Source organism: Lipophrys pholis, assembly GCF_963383615.2.
Source record: "Lipophrys pholis genome assembly, chromosome: 6".
NCBI lineage: Eukaryota > Metazoa > Chordata > Actinopteri > Blenniiformes > Blenniidae > Lipophrys > Lipophrys pholis.
This window is the reverse complement of record NC_137629.1, coordinates 9,505,790-9,522,147: the sequence shown is the minus strand read 5'-3', so window position 1 is coordinate 9,522,147 and position 16,358 is coordinate 9,505,790. Positions and strand designations below refer to the sequence as shown.

General features: G+C 45.2%; 1 protein-coding gene across 2 annotated transcripts in view; it reads left to right on the top strand.

Annotated features, from left to right (window-relative positions):
• Positions 1–16,358, top strand: part of enpp6 (ectonucleotide pyrophosphatase/phosphodiesterase 6) — a 92,403-nt gene that overhangs the window by 56,326 nt on the left and 19,719 nt on the right. For both annotated transcript variants that reach the window (XM_080465764.1, XM_080465765.1), the window contains exons 3-5: positions 11,831–11,942; positions 12,149–12,290; positions 13,728–13,907. In XM_080465764.1, coding sequence (XP_080321890.1) covers positions 11,831–11,942; positions 12,149–12,290; positions 13,728–13,907 — 434 coding nt within the window. The remainder of the gene's footprint in view (positions 1–11,830; positions 11,943–12,148; positions 12,291–13,727; positions 13,908–16,358) is intronic.

Sequence of the window (16,358 nt, the reverse complement as noted above, 5' to 3'; positions counted from 1 at the left end):
ACAGTTAAAAGGTCTTTAAGGGGCCGCAAGAGGGCCAAAAAGATGAAATTATCGAAATAATTTGAAAGTGATCATACTTCACGGGGTGTCTTTCTATCTGTTGGTTCTCTTTGTCTGTTCTATGTCTTCCGCTCCTCCTTTGATGGCTTTGACGGTCGCCTCTCTAAATATGAATGGGGGTAGAAGCGCACACAAAAGGGGTTTGGTGATGGAGACAATCAGACAGAAAAAGATAGATGTAGTGTTTTTGCAGGAGACTCACAATGACGCCCTGATGGAAACAGAATGGGGTTTGTGGTGGAAAGGCCAGCATGTAATGAGCCATGGCTCTAATCTTAGTGCTGGAGTTGCCATCTGTTTTTCTCCTAATTTTAATGTTCAGATTTCATCAAGTTCAGAAATAGAAAAAGGCAGAATTTCAATAGTCACAGCGAAAATTCATGATCTCAGTTTTTGCCTCATTAATGTGTATGCACCAAATGGCGGTGCAGAGCGTCTGGCTCTTTTTTAAAAATTGAAGGCCATAGTAGAAAACGTTAGTCGTGGTGAGATTGTAGTGATGGGAGGAGATTGGAACTGTTGTCCGGATGACAGTGTGGACAGGACAGGAGCAGAACCCCACCTTCAATCCTCCCGTTTCCTCTCTCAGTTGGTGACGGAGGCTGACCTGGTGGATGTGTGGAGGAATAAACACTCCTCTGATATACAATTCACATGGGTCAAGGTAGTGGATGGTCAAATCAGCGCAGCCAGGCTGGATAGATTTTATATGTCGGCCTCTTTTGTCACTCGTGTTGCAAACTGCCACATTGTCCCTGTTGGTTTTACAGATCACCACTTAGTTTTAGCAGAGCTGTTTTTAATCTGGCAATAGAAAATCAGGCTCTTTTTGGCATTTTAATGTTAAACTTTTAGATGATCTAAATTTTTGTGAGAATTTTAACTGGTTCTGGAAGTACTGGGCATCAAAAAAGGGTGTTTTTCTTCTCTCAGTCAGTGGTGGGAGGTGGGGAAGGGCCAGATCAGAAGTTTCTGCCAGCAGTACACCTCCTTCTCCACAGCTAGGATTCGGAGGGCTGTTGAAGAGTTGGAAGCAGAAATCAGTGGTCTGCAGAATCGTTCTGATTCTGACGCTGGTTTGCTGCTCTCCAAGCGGCACCAGCTGAAGGCTTTTCTTCAGGAGAGGGCAAAAGGAGCCTTGGTCCGAGACAGGCTCAGAACGCTAAGGGACATGGATGCTCCTACCTCCTTCTTTTCTTTGGAGAGATCGGAGGCTCAGCGGAGGCAGATGGTGTGTCTCCGACTGCCAGATGGGCGGCTGACCTCTGATCCAGCTGAGATGAGGAGGCATGCTGTGGCCTTCTACGAAGACCTGTTTGGAGCGGAGGACTGTGATGGGGATGCTGCTGCTGAGCTGCTGCAAGATCTGCCCCAGCTGAGTCCAGAGGACCGTCTCGTCCTGAGCTCAGACCTCTCTTTGGAGGAACTGAGTGCTGCAGTGTCACAGATGGCCTCTGGGAAGTCTCCAGGCCTTGATGGACTCCCCCCAGAGTTCTATAAACATTTCTGGAGCCTGCTCGGGGGTGACCTGTTGGACGTTTATAGAGACTCTTTCAAGAATGGGACCCTTCTTGCTTCCTGTCGCCGTGCGGTGATCTTCCTGTTGCCTAAGAAGGGGGACGTGACCCTGCTTAAGAATTGGAAACCTGTCGCTCTTTTATGCACAGACTATAAAATATTATCTAAAGCTCTGTCAAACAAACTAAAAGTTTTTATTGACCTTTTAATTGGCAGAGAACAATCTTACTGTGTCACCGACATGTCAATACATGATAATTTGTTTTAAATGAGAGACATTTTTGAGTGCTGTAAACTGTATAACCTGAACACTGCTATTGATCAAGAGAAGGCCTTTGATCGTGTTGATCACTCTTTTTTGTTTTCGACACTGCAGGCTTTTGGTGTTGGAAAAACGTTTGTGCCATGGATTAAGTTGTTGTACAGTCAGGCATCATGTGTGGTTAAGGTGGGGGGATGACTGAGCTGTCCTGTAGCTGTCCGTAGAGGCATCCGGCAGGGTTGTCCTATATCAGGCCAGCTGTACAGTATGGCTATTGAGCCACTACTACCTCAGCATGAGGAACCGGCTGACCGGTCTGTGTTTGCCAACACCGGCTTACGCGGACAACATAAATGTTTTTGTTGAGGGACAAGAGGACGTGCTGGCGTTGCAGGACAGTTTAGCCCTGTATGAGAAAGCCAGGGTGAACTGGGAGAAAAGTGAGGCATGTTTGGTGGGACGCTGGAGTCCTGAGGACACTCCTGACCTCCCTGGACGTCTCAAGTGGGGGACCACAGGAATAAAAGCCTTGGGTCTGTGGTTGGGAAACGAGGACAGAGAGAAGCAGAACTGGGAGGGGGTGCTGGATCAGGTGCGGGCCAGGTTGTCTAAATGGAAATGGGTGCTACCACAGCTGTCCTACAGGGGACGAACTCTTATAATCAACAATCTGGTCGCCTCGGCTCTGTGGCACAAACTCAAAGTCCTGGTCCCTGGGCTGTGTGGAGTGGGCGAATGAGGGGGGGTGCCCTGGCCACTGGCCTCCGGCTGGGCTCGCACTGGGCCCTGCGGGTCTCGGACTCTGCTGTCTGGCCGTTGGGTGGGGTGGGGGCTCCCTGCCCGGGTCCCCTTGCGGCGCCTTGTTTGGGGGGGGGTGGCCCCCCGGGTCCTAGGCCGGCCGCTCGGGGGGTGGGGTGGGGCAGCGCGGGGGGTCCAGCTGGGCCAAGGTCCTAGCGACGGGGGGACCCCCTCCCTCAGAACCCTCCCTGCCTTACCTCACCTTATATTACCCCACAATAGGGAACAGTGGGGCGGTGCCTAGGTGGGGGGTCCAGGCTACTTAATTGCGGTCTGGGTCCTCCCCCGACTTTGCACCACCCACAATTTTAACCACACTTAGTCATGCAGGGTCTTGAGGGGGTAAGCCGCTTTCGGGGTTCTGCCGCTTGTCAGCGGTAGAACGCCCGGGCCCCGCTACCCCCCAATTTTAAACCGCACCATAGACACACACATCGCATCCACCTTTTCAAGACACAAAAACACACCCTTACATACATCCAACACACATATAGGGCAGGGGAAGGGCGGGAGACGTGGCTCCCCCCAGCACCTCCCGCTGGGGTCCCGCCCCGGCCCGGGGTGAGTGCGGCTGGAGTGCGGGGGGCGCGCTCCCTCGGGCGTGGCGCTTGTGGGGGGGCTGGGGTGCGGTGCTCCTTCTCCACTTGCTGTTGGATTGGTGGAGGTTGGGATACCGCGGTGGCCGGGAGGGGGCCCGGCCGGCGGCCTGAGGGTGCGAGAGTCATCACTCTCCCCCCCCGTTCCGTGTGTGTGTGTGTGTGTGTGTGTGTGTGTGTGTGTGTGTGTGTGTGTGTGTGTGTGTGTGTGTGTGTGTGTGCGGGGTGGGTCATGGGTTGGGTTTCCCAATCAAGACCCGGGGGGAGGGGTTATGGGGCGGGTGGAATATGAGGCTCCTGGGGGTGTAGAGTTGACTGTTCTCCGACCGGGGCCCGCGCCGGACTTCGCTTTCCTGGGTCTGGGGGCGCGGCGGTTGGGGCCGTCTCTGCCTTGCCGGGTTGGGGGGGGCGGTGGGTGGGCCTGTTCCCGGGGGTGCGGTGGGACTCGCTGCCGGGGTTGGGGGGGCTCTCGGCCCGCTCGGCCCGGGGGCCCTGCTCCGGCCTTTTCTCGGTTTGGCGGCTTGGGTCGGGGCCTGGGGCCCTGTGCCCTTTGTCCTTCTCTTGTGGGCCCCTCTTGCCTGGGGGGGATTCCTCTCTGCATTCTCCGTCGGGTGCTTTTTGGGCGGGGGCGGGGCTCTCTGGGGTGGTTCGCTGGGGTCTCCCCGGGCCTGGGGGGCTTCTGTCTGCCGGGGTGGCGGTGTCCGGGCGCGGTGGCCTCGGACCCCGGGGTGTTACCACGGGTCCCCCCACAACAGTTCCGGCCACACCCAGTGGACAAGCCACACGCACTCACACACACATACACGCACACACACACACACACACACACACACTTTCACTCCTCACGAAAGGTGCTTCTGAAGTTGCTTGTTGTCTGTCATCATTTGCTCAAACTTTAAAAATCATGTTCCTCTTTTGTTGTTGCCTCTTTGTTATTTCATGTTCCTGCTTCACATTACTGTCTAGATAGAGCTGCTCAGGCTGGTTTAATCTAGGAAATCATCTTACTGTTTAGATAGAGCTGCTCAGGCTGGTTAATCTAGAAAATCATCTTACTGTCTAGATAGAGCTGCTCAGGCTGGTTCAATCTAATAACAGTTGGAAAGTATTTGGATGAGTGTGATTATTGCAAATAATATATGTAGCACAACAAGGACATTGTATGTTATCCCCTTCCCCCCTTCCCCCTCCCCCCTCACCCCTCCCCCCTCGACTTTCTTCTCTCTCTTCTCTTCTCTCTCTCTTTGTGCGTTCCCCCCCGGTCGTGTACGGCAGCCATGCCAACTTCTGACGGAGAAGGCAACAGGAGGAGACTCCAGGTCTCTCCCTGTTGCAAGACCAAAAACTGTTCTGACTCCGAAGGCTCTCAATCACATCATATTGTTGGCCCAAGCTGCCGAACAGGACAAGGGAAAAAGAAAAAAAAAAAAAAAGTCCTGGTCCCTCCACCAGGCCTCCTGGAAAGAGTGCAGAGAGTTCTGGTGGACTTTTTTTGGTCTGGCCGGCACTGGGTGCGAGCGTCTGTCCTGTATCTCCCTTTGGCAGAGGGGGGGCAGGGCCTCATAGACACCGTCTCCAGAACTGTGGCCTTCAGACTGCAGGCTTTACAGAGACTGCTCTATGGCTCTTCTGTCTGGACGCCACTTGCACAGCTGCTACTCGGGAAGGCTGGGAGACTCGGACTGGACAAACAATTATTCCTGACACATCTCACGGTGACCTGTCTGGGTTGACTCCCTTCTACAAGTCAATGATGGAGGCATGGAGGACACTGGACATCTCCCGTCCGGACGCCAAGGCTGGGCTGTGGGTCTTTGAAGAACCTCTGCTCCACAACTGCCTGATCTCCACCGCGGCCTTCTCCTCAGCCACCTTGAGAAGCCAGCTCACTGAGGCAGGGATCACAAAGGTGGGCCATCTAGCTCGGACAGACACACAGCAGCTAACAGAGATGATGGGGGTCCGGTCCAGCAGAGCAGTCCAGCATCTGATGGATGAGGTGTGGCAGTCGCTTCCTGCTCCTCTTCGTTCCTTTGCGCAAAACAAACATCATGCGGACCAGTGGAGTAGAGGAGGAGATTATGTTTTCCCTTCCCGGAAAATTCGTCCTGCTGTGGGAGAATGGGAGGAGGAGGAGGGGAAACTACTGACTATTAAAACATCAAGACTGGGCCTCTTCCAGTCCTGCCCTGGGAAGAAAGCTGTACAGCAGCTGTGTGAAGGTCCTGAATCTGCAGTCGCTGGCTGGAGTGAGGGAGTCGAGGTGGACTGGTTTGTTTGGTGGTGATTCTTCCCCTAAAGGGAGCTGGCGGGTCCTGTACAAACCCCCCGTGGAAAAGCGGATGGGTGACCTCCAGTGGAGGGTAACACATGGAGCTGTAGCTACGAACAGATACAGAGCCCGCCTTGATCCAAGCACTGGGGAGAACTGCTCTGTTTGTTCAGAGCCTGAAACTCTAGAACATCTAGTGGTGTCCTGTCCTAGGCTGACTGGCCTTTACAGGCTTCTACGAAGGCTGGTGGAGGCTCTGGGAGAGGTTTTTTCTGTCCCCCTTTTTGTTTTTGGTCCCAAGTACACCAAACAAAAGAAGGCAAAATTGGTCTAATTGAATTTTATCTTTGCATGTGCAAAACTTGGCATTTGGCGAAGCAGGAAAAACCAGGTTTCAGGTGACGGTTTTACTGATCCTCTGCATGTTTTTAAAGGTCTGATCACAGCTCGCCTGAGAGTGGAACACAGTTTTTATAAACTTACAAAGAACGTGACTGGTTTTATTTCAGTGTGGGGAATCAGGTAGGTCCTGTGTTCTCTTGGTGAGGGGGACTGTCTTATCGTGAATTTTTAATATTGTATGTGATCTTGTGTTGATTTTATAGCCGATTACAGTCTGTGACCTGTTTGAGGTTCCACACTGTGTGTTTGTCTACATACTATTGTTCTCTTTTGTGAAGAGAATAAAAGTGTAAATTATTGATTTTTGTGTTTTTTGAATAAAGGGTTTTTCAAGTCTTTCTGTCTGTCTGTCTGTCTGTCTGTCTGTCTGTCTGTCTGTCTGTCTGTCTGTCTGTCTGTGTCTGTTTGTCTGTCTGTTTGTTTGTTTTTAGGGAAAGTTTGATGCTCTCAGGTGATGTGCGGTTTCAGGAAGAGGAATGAAGACCGGACATGGATTCGATGCAAAAGGTTCTTTATTCAAAGTTGCAGCAGGAGCTCCTTCCCCACAAGCATGTAGCACATATGCAGCGTGAGACAAGACAGCCTGGTCAGGTCCCCTCTGTACCTCAAACTCCCCTTCTTATGCTCCTCTCATCTAATCAGGCCTTGGGGAAGTCCCCAAGGCCTGGTCTCTGCTTCAATAAAGCACTGCAAGGCCTTGTGAAGTCGTTATAAACAGCGTTTACAGACAATATTTCTACTTAAATACTTAAATACTAAATCTTCTCCTCTGCAGTCAACGACGCTCGCTCATCTCTGATACAGTGTTGACAGGAAGGCAATATCCTCCGATATCGGCCAAAAGGCAGCCCAGAGTTTGAGATGACCCAGGCCCATCTGTGCATTCCGGTAGATAACATTTTACAGGACTGTTTCTGCATTAACAGGTCAAAGGTTCAGGGGAAACCTTATGGTTTTCCCCTACAAATCTCCCCCCTTTTTGATCATAAGATCAACACTACCGATACCAAACATTTAACATAACTTTAAGATGAAAACTTCAGCAAACATGATGGAATGTGCTTTCACAATTACAATTACATAATATATTCATGGTGGTACTCCTTCATTACCCCTTTGCATTGTTATTTTCTTAGAATTAAAAGTCACACAAACTCACCCTTGACTCGCAGCCCCCCCCAAGATACATAAACCATATCTTCCAGCGCAATTAAACACATAAAGATGTGCAGAAGTTTATCAAGGCTGCTGGAAGGTCTTAGAGAATGTACCTTAGAGACTTTGAGCCGAGAGCCGAGCCCAGACCTCACCTCCCCCTCCAGCCAATCCAGGGAAGGAGTAAAAGAACTTGCTCTCTCTATATCTTAAGTGTGACACAGAGAAACAGAATACAATGTTACTACACAATGCAGTGCATAATTACCTTGAAATCATCTATATGACAATACAATTGCAACACATAGACAACAATGACATTCATTGAAACAAGTCAAACTGTAACCTGAATGAGAATAATACTGATTGGTCTGTAAACATATAAAAGGTAGTAAAGTCTTATTTTTTATCCTTAGCTGCAACAGCCTGGGTTTTTTTTCAAACTTTTATGCTTTTTTTCCGATGAAAAAGAAAATGAAATGAATCTTTATTGGAAATCACAAGCATCAAAAGATAGTCTATGGTCCGTCTGTGTTGCAAGATGTAATAACAGAGAATACAGTGACATTGTTTATCTGAAACCTTAGTGCATTCTTGAATATACTGATCACAGTGTCATTGATTTACAAAAACAAGCTATAACCCAAACTTTATTCTTCACACACAATCAACATTTTGAATCAATGCATATTTGTCTAAGCGTTGTACCATACTGATTAGTGATAAATCCCAAATTCAATCAACTATTTCTAAACTAATTTCTTCAAACTACTGGGTAATGTAAATTAACTACCCCTACTGATTACTTCTATTGATTTGAAAACAAAACCTCCTCACTCCACTTTATTCATGATCCACTTCAATCTGTACTCATCTCCCCTGAGGGCACCCTGATGACCCGAACAGCCTGTACTGTCTTCCAAAAATTTGTGGGATCTCATTAAAAGTTAAAGATAAGTTAAAAAGATAAGTTTAAGGATGAGCAATCAAATCTGAGGCTAATTTTTTAAAGCGTGGCTCCAAATTGTCCGGACCCGCTTTCTTATTTACAATCAAATGTTTCAGTGCCTTATTTACCTGAGGGATTGTAATTGGCTTGAAGGTGAAGGAACGACTGTTGCTGTTTGGGACCAGTGTAGGAGGTTTCTGAGGATGACCACAAGAGTCGAAAATTGACCCTGATGCAATGAAGTGTTCATTAAAGCAGTCAAGCATCACAGATCTATCAGAAACAGTTTAAGAGTCCTTAATTATACAAGAGGGAAACTCAACTGTTTTTGGCTTCCCAGATAAAGATTTGATTGTCTTCCAAAACTTCCTTGGGTTGTTCAAGTTTTCTGTAGTCTCTGTGAGGTAGTAATTTGCCTTGGCTTTTTTTTATTTTCAACTGTACATTTATTGCGCAATTGCCTAAAGTGTAGCCAATCTGGATCTTGATTTGATTTGCGGGCTTTAGCCCATGCTTCATTGCGCTCATGCAGTAAAGAAGGTAAATCCGACTTAAACCAGGCATTGTTTTGTCCACTTATTCTGTACCTCTTCAAGGGGGCATGCTGATTGACAGTTCTAGTAAACTCATCACAGAAGAATGTCCATGTACTTTCAATGTCAGGAATTAGGTGAATTCTATCCCAATCAAAACGAGAAAGAAGAATGGAAGAATGTCTGCTCCACAAATGGCTTCATATTTTGTCTTTTCACGATTCGAGGCTTGAGTTTGGGAGTTTTTACCATTCGGACTGTTGCAATAACACAATGGTCACCGATGTAATTTCCAAATATAGAAGCAGTTGAATATTTATGAGGAGCATTTGTCAGTATCAGGTCAATAATAATAATATTTGTCAGGACATTTAAGGTTTGATCTTGTGGTACCATTCACTAACTGAAAAAGATTTAATGAGTTACAAAAGGATTTGAGCTCATCTTAGACCGGTTGTAGCCAGTTTAGCTTTAGGTCACCCATCAAGATAACTTCGTTTGACTTCATGGCAGACAAGAGATTCATCATTGATGGTAAGGCATCACTGGTAGCAGAAGGGGGCCTATACTATCCAATAACAGTGAAATGAAGTGTTTTGGATACTTCAAGGTCAAGAGCTAAAAATTGAAAATGCTTACTCACTGATTTGGACAGGGGGGAAATTGAACTGAAACTTGCTTTTTATGTAAATTGCAATACCGCCCCCTTTCCTGAGACGATTGGTCCTATTGACATTTTACCCATCAATAACAATATCCTTGTCCAAAATGGATTTGTTTAGCCAAGACTCGGATATTATAATTACATCAGCATCAGTTGAAACCGCCCATATGGGAACCATGTCCATTTTGGCAAGTAGACTGCGCACATTTAAATGAATAAAACCAAGACCTGTCCTTGATTTACATTCAGCAGGGGTTTGCAACTTTTCAGTATCACCAGGGCCTGGATTAGGTTGCGCATTTCCAGAGATCAGAAGCAACCAAACAGGCAATCAGCGATCGGTGGCGTCTTCACACTGTGAGCCACCGATGGTGTTAGCCCCCCGGCTAACACTGGTGCTGGTGGAGGGTGCCACTCATGGTGGGGCTCGGGTTACGGATCATTCGCTAATTAGCCGGGTCCTGCTAGGCTAGTTAGCTTAGTAGATTAGCATGTGAGATAAAACCAGATTACAGGTCAGAGACACCTGGGGATTAACCTGTGTGATTTTCAGGTAGATCACAGGTATTAGCTAACAATATTTGCTCTATTGAGCTGATTTTTGCGGGCTGGCCTAATGGGGGGGCTCGGGTTATGGATCACTAGCGAATTTGCCGGGTCTTGCCCACTTTAAGTTGAGGGTGCAAACAAAGTTTGTTCGATTTAGCTGATATTTGGGGGGTGGCCTAATCGGGGGACTCGGGTTACGATTCACTAGTTAATTAGCTGGACCGTAATGAGTTTAGACCGTCGTGAGACAGGTTAGTTTTGCCCTACTGATGATGTGTTGTTGCAATAGTAATCCTGCTATTGTAATACTGCCACTTTTAACCCCACCCTAGTTTGAGGGTGCTGACAAAGTTTGTTCAATCTAGCTGATATTTGGGGGGTGGCCTAATGGGAGGGCTAGGGTTACGATTCACTAGCTAATTAACTGGGCCCCACCCACTTTTGACCCCACCCTAGGGTCAGGGTTACAGGACCAACCCTACCTGAAAGTAGCTTAATAGATCCTTATCTCTGGAAACCAGAAAAATTAGGGTTCAGGTTGGGGTTAGGTGGTGGCCTCTATGCCAAAAGCTACTTTAGAGTTTAGTAGGTTTTCAAAATAAAATCCGCACCCACATTCTTGAAAATATAAGTTCTTTTTTTTTTTAAAACCTTCAAAATGTATATTTAATCAATATTTAAAGTGGCCAGAAGCCATGACTGCGCCGATCCCAATGGGCAAGAGTCCCGCAGGGTCCGAAGTCCCGACCAACGCTGCTTGCAGCTTTAATGTTTCTGATTCTTTTTTTTCTTCTTCATTTTTTCACTCCTGAGGCTTTGAGCCCAAACTTGACCCACTAAACATGCTCAAAAAATCACCAAATTTGGCACGCTCATCAAGACTGGCGAAAAAATGAAGGAAATGTAACAAATAACCGCCAGAGTGCCAAAATGCATTCTCTAGCACCACCTAGAAACACCAAAACGTCCACCACATAGCATATGGCCCGTAGGAATGTCGTAGGGAGATCAAACCAAAACTCAATTGTTCGTCTCATCAAGACCTAAAAATCACACGGTGATACCCCTGACCTAAATCTGACAGGAAGTCCGCAATTTGCTGTTCAAAATAAGATTTGCAAATGCTATCTCCTCTGATGGCAAATAAATTTGACCCCCTAAACATGCTCAAATGCTCACCAAATTTGGCATGCTCATCAAGACTGGCGAAAAATATAAGAAAACGTAAAAAATAACCCCCAGAGTGCCCAAATGTGCTCTCTCTCGCATACTCCGAGAAGAAGCTGTCAAACTCACAGGGGACACCTCCTCACGGCAGGCACTTTTCTGTGAAGCGGCATTTTAGCTTTTGAACTTCAAATGCCCCCCACCCCCCAAAAAAAGAAGAACACACATGCTTCTGTGTTTTTGTGCTGCTTGGTTTGAGGTTGTGGGAGGAAGGTGATTGGAGCCACTTGAAGCTCATCAGGACCTAATCACCTCCTCCCCATAAAAAGCGCATGCTAAGTGGACTCTAGAGAGAAGACACACAAAGGAAGGAGAGATTGCAGCTAAGCAAGGCAAGCTAAGCTTGGCAAATCGAGCTCAAAGTTCCAGCCGGCCGATCCCAGCACTGCGCAGGAAGACGGGGCAGGTGGGGGCTTGACGATGCGTTGCAGAGGAGGCACTGAATCGAGCCCTGAGCTTGGGGTGGCCGATACAAAGGAAGACTCCTTGAATGAATTTGAGTACACTTTTTTATGAAGTTTTGGGTGTTGTTTACTGGGATACAACACTTCTCTGGGGCAATCTGTACAGATATGGTCCACTATGTGAGTGCCCTTCCTTTGTTCACTAAGTTTATGTCTGGACACAATTCTCTGCACTTACAGTAGAACATTTATAAAAATGGTGATCAAAATGTCAGGAACTTGTCCACATGAATGCTCATTTTATAAAACATGAGTGCAGCCCCTGTGTTACCAGCTGTGATTACTTCTGTCCTCTAAATACTGTCTCATTATGTATTGTACCATAGTCAGGCCAGTGTGACTGAAAAGTGATTTATTTTTTCTTCTTTTATGTGTTCCCAGGCTGTGAGGTGGAGATTCTGGGCATCCGCCCAACATTCTGTGAGAAATATGTGTACAACCCATCAGTTGAAAACCTTACAGACTCGATCACAGACGCTCTCAGTGTGTTGAGGTAACAAAGTCTGACCTACCTCATGACTTCTGTTTTAGATTTGAAACAAGATTTTTAGGCATTTTACTGTTGTGGGGAATAACAACGTTTGATTTGGTAGAAAATATATTCAAACAAGGAAAATGCTTCATTTAACAAAAACTGTTGATACATTGATCATGTTTTGTTTGAAATTTCAGCTTTCAGCCTGTTATGTGTTTGTTTAGGTCGGGCCGAGCAGACATGGCTGCCATATATTATGAGAAAATAGACGTTGAGGGTCATCACTTCGGTCCAGAGTCTGAACAAGTCCAAACTGCTTTGAGACAGCTGGATGTCAGCATGCAAACACTCAACAGAAAATTAAAAGTAATAATTCAATCTTAAATGATCATGTTGTAGTTAGTAGCAGTATTTGTTATGATTGCCTGATACGAAGCTGATTCCCAGTCTCACTCTAAATTGTGTATTACCTAAGTTTGTCCACAGCTCAAAACTTAGTCATTTTACAAAAATGCACAAAACTGCTCTGAAATTGTAACATGGGTATGTTTCATCTGCATTATCTTTTCTGCGGGCAGAAGGGGCATGAAGATGAAACATGGCAGACATCCCTTCTATGTTTGGTGCAAATTGCTACATTTTAATGTAGCCTGTGTCTTTAACTTCGTTTTGATAGGTTTTTTTAGCAGCAAATGTACCCTTTATTTTCATAGTATCCATTCTGTTTGTATATGAGCCAGGCTTTTTTTTTTCGTTTCAATGTACATTCATTTAGCTTTCTCAAGAAAGATTTTTTTTTTCTTTTTTTGTGTGGTTGCTATGGCGTTGCTACAGATGCTATCGACAACGAACTGAAAGGAAGTTGATGTTGCATCACAGCACTTTTATTTTTAATTATTTATCATACTATATTAATCACCCATGGGGGACATTTCTTTACTGCATGCAGCCACATAGAGCAGTGCTCGGGGGGACCAGATTTATTGACTGATTTACCTCCGAATGGGAATATTGTTGTAGCAATATGAATAAACACATCTGAATAAAAAAAATATATAAAATTCATGAAAATAAATGACCTGTAAAATATATAAAGCAAATTAAGCAGAAATTAATTTGTCATATTGGATCATCGTTTGGTCTAACAAAACATGTTTTAAAAGATGCTATTAATTTGTTAGGTTTATCATATCAAATACGATTACACAATAATGTATTGTATAAATTTCAATGTAAATACTTACATTCTGTAGTTTGTATTCTGGCTAAAATGCTTTAATCTGTTTCATTAATTTTTAAAAGATTAAGCTATGTTTTGACAATCAAACAGAAGTCATTATTTACTGCATAGAAGTGTATTTGTGGTCAAATGTAACTAGTTTTAAGAGCTGTAGTGCGACATTAACTTCCTTCCAGTCCATTGTTAACAGCGTCCATAACAACACCATAGCAGTCACAAAAAACCAAGGTTTGTTGAGAGAACTGAATGAATATATGTTAAAATGAAAAGACTGGATACTTTGAAATTAAAGTGTACATTTGTCCCTAGAAAGGCTATCAAAAGGTTGCTAAAGCCACAAGCCATTTTAAAATATAGCAATTTCCATTCAAAATAGAAGGGATGTCCACCATTATTTGTCTTCAAGTCAGGTGTATCTCAACAGTCACGTGACCTGAAGTCTGCCCGCAGAAAAGAATAAGCAGATGAAACATACTTGTGTTACAATTTCAGAGCCGTTTTGTGCTATTATGTGAAATAACTATGTTTTTGCGGATTCTTATGTGTTTCTGTGTTTCTTTCAGGAGATGAATGAAGAGGAGCAAATCAATGTGGTGCTGTTTTCAGATCATGGTATGACTAAGCTTCAGTGGATGGAGAAGGTCATAGAAATGGACAAGTACATCAACATGTCAGACATCATGAAGGTGATGGACCGAGGACCAGTCGTCAGTCTGTGGCCTCGTCATGAAAAGTATCCACAGGTAAAACTATTAAATCTGCATTCTGCAAAACCAAACTCAGACGTGAAAACTTTCTGCAGCGCGAGACGCGGAGTAGGAGAACCCTGCAGATCAAAATTCAGGGCACTCAACTCATGTACTATACTTGAGTTCAATAGAAATTTGCGTGGAACATTGCCCTAAACCACTTGAATTTTTTACACATGCTAAAACTAAACAGCTTAAGTTTTATTGACATATACTGTACAATCATTGGTCATTACTGGAACTCATTTGTTCACCTAACACATTTTCCAACCCCAAGTTTTTTTAAATAACTATCTCAAGCTGAATATACATAAACATATTTATCACTGCTTGAATTAATTCATTAATATTGATAATGTTTCTATAAATGTAAATATACCATTTTGTTTTTATATTTTGTATTCTAGTCAACTAGGGCCGCACGCTCTCGCCTCACAGCGGCTAGCCATGAGTTTAAATATGCCCCGGGTCATTTTTGTGTGGCATTTGCATGTTCTTCCCGTATGTGTGTGGTTTCCTCCCGCAGTCCAAAAACATGCATGTGAGGTCAATTGGTGACACTAAATTGCCCCGAAGTCTGAGCGTGTGTGGTCATTTGTCTGTCTATATGTGTTTGCCCAGTGACAGACTGGCGACCGGTTCAGGGTGCATCCTGCCCTTGCGCCCACATTAGGCTGGGATTGGCTCCAGCAGCCCCCAACCCTGAACAGGATAAATCGGATAGAAGATGGCTCTATGGATGGATGAATATTTCTGTGCAAAATATAACAATAATTAAATAAAAGGGAAGGTGTGAGATTCGAGCACAGACTGTTACAAACCAGCGAAAGTCAACAATAAATACACAATAATAAACAGGAATCATCTTTTCAGCTAACATACATTTATTTACAAAATGTATTCATTCACAAATAATTCCGAAATTATTTCATAAACCCAATACATCTAAGTAGCAAACATCATCTAACATGGCTATCGAATCGACTAAACGTGTGTGTGCGTGTGTGTGTGGCAATGCTGTTTCCACTGGGTGATGGATGGCGGCTCTGGTGTCGCTTAGCAACCAGATAAGATAAACAGGACACCCGACGCTTGCGCAAGCGCAGGCGTTGTCTCTCACCCCATGCAAAACTCAGTAAAAATAGTCCCAATCTGCGTTAGTGCTGGTTTGTGCCCAAAAAAATATCGTTTGTGCTGCTTTTTATTTTCAGATATTAAACAATATTTTAAAAGGGACAATCTCAGTTCATGTAGTTGTTGTAGTTGATGTAGTTTTTTGTCTTTCAAAGCAGCGGGACACTGGCTGTCTTTTATCAGCCACGTGAAAATATGGGAGTTTGGCAGGGCAGATCATAACAAAAACTGGTCTCTTCAATCTTGCCACACTTATGTGTGCTCTCAGCACTTTAAACTAAACCACAACATGAAGTTTAAAGAGTGTACAATGAAAACAGAAGCTAACTTGCAGCCGAAGTGTTCATAAATAAATATGAGATCATAAATGGAGCCCCCGGCATTGTGGGATTTATATGTTTGGAAAGACAACCTCAAAAAAAAAGAGGAAGAGGAGGATAATATGGACATGGTCGAGGCTCGCAGAGACTGCAGTCAGGGTAATTTTTCGCATCAGACTTCAGGCTGGTTCGTGTCCGGACGAACACATCTGGAGAGGCGTGAGCTTTATCGAGAGGAAAGTGGAAGAATTAGTCAGGAGCATGTAACAGATCTTCAAAGAAAGCTGACTGATAAGATGACTGACTGATGTGGATTAACGGTCCTGCTTCAAGTGGAGTGAGGAGACCAGTTAAATAGTGGAGCTTGAGATCCTGAAACCACCTCCACCTGGTAACTGCAGCAGCGCCCAATCCAGATAATTACCCAGCCGGCTCTCCCCTTTCTGTACACAACCGTCTGGCACGCTCACCTGAAACCTGCAGAGGAGGGGGAAACACACCTGCAACACCATAACCCTCCTATGAGGCTGCAGAGGAGCAGGACATGACAGTTACAAAATAATAAAGAACACATTGAAACTTACATCTATATTAGGAACTTTAGTATAATATGAACATATTGAACTGGAAATTCCAGTTTGAGATTTTGATTGAATGCAGATTTATGTTTAAAACCGAGTAAATATTGACTTGAAAGCAATGATTTGATATTTATAGTAAGGATGCAACTATAAATGTTACAACATTTTGGCATAATTTACCTGTAGAACTCTAAAGCCGCTGTTCCACTGCGCAGTACGTGGCGGAGCGGGGCAGAGCGGGAGGTTATGGTACGGCAAAGCGCATCCAGGACCAACTCTGTCGTGTGGTCCCACCACAGAAACTATGGTAAAAATGTTAGGCGGGATTGTGAACGACTCTGAGACAAGTCCAGCGAAGAATACGGAAGCGGCCGGCGGCCGTCCAAGTCGTTCTGTGACACAATCGTACC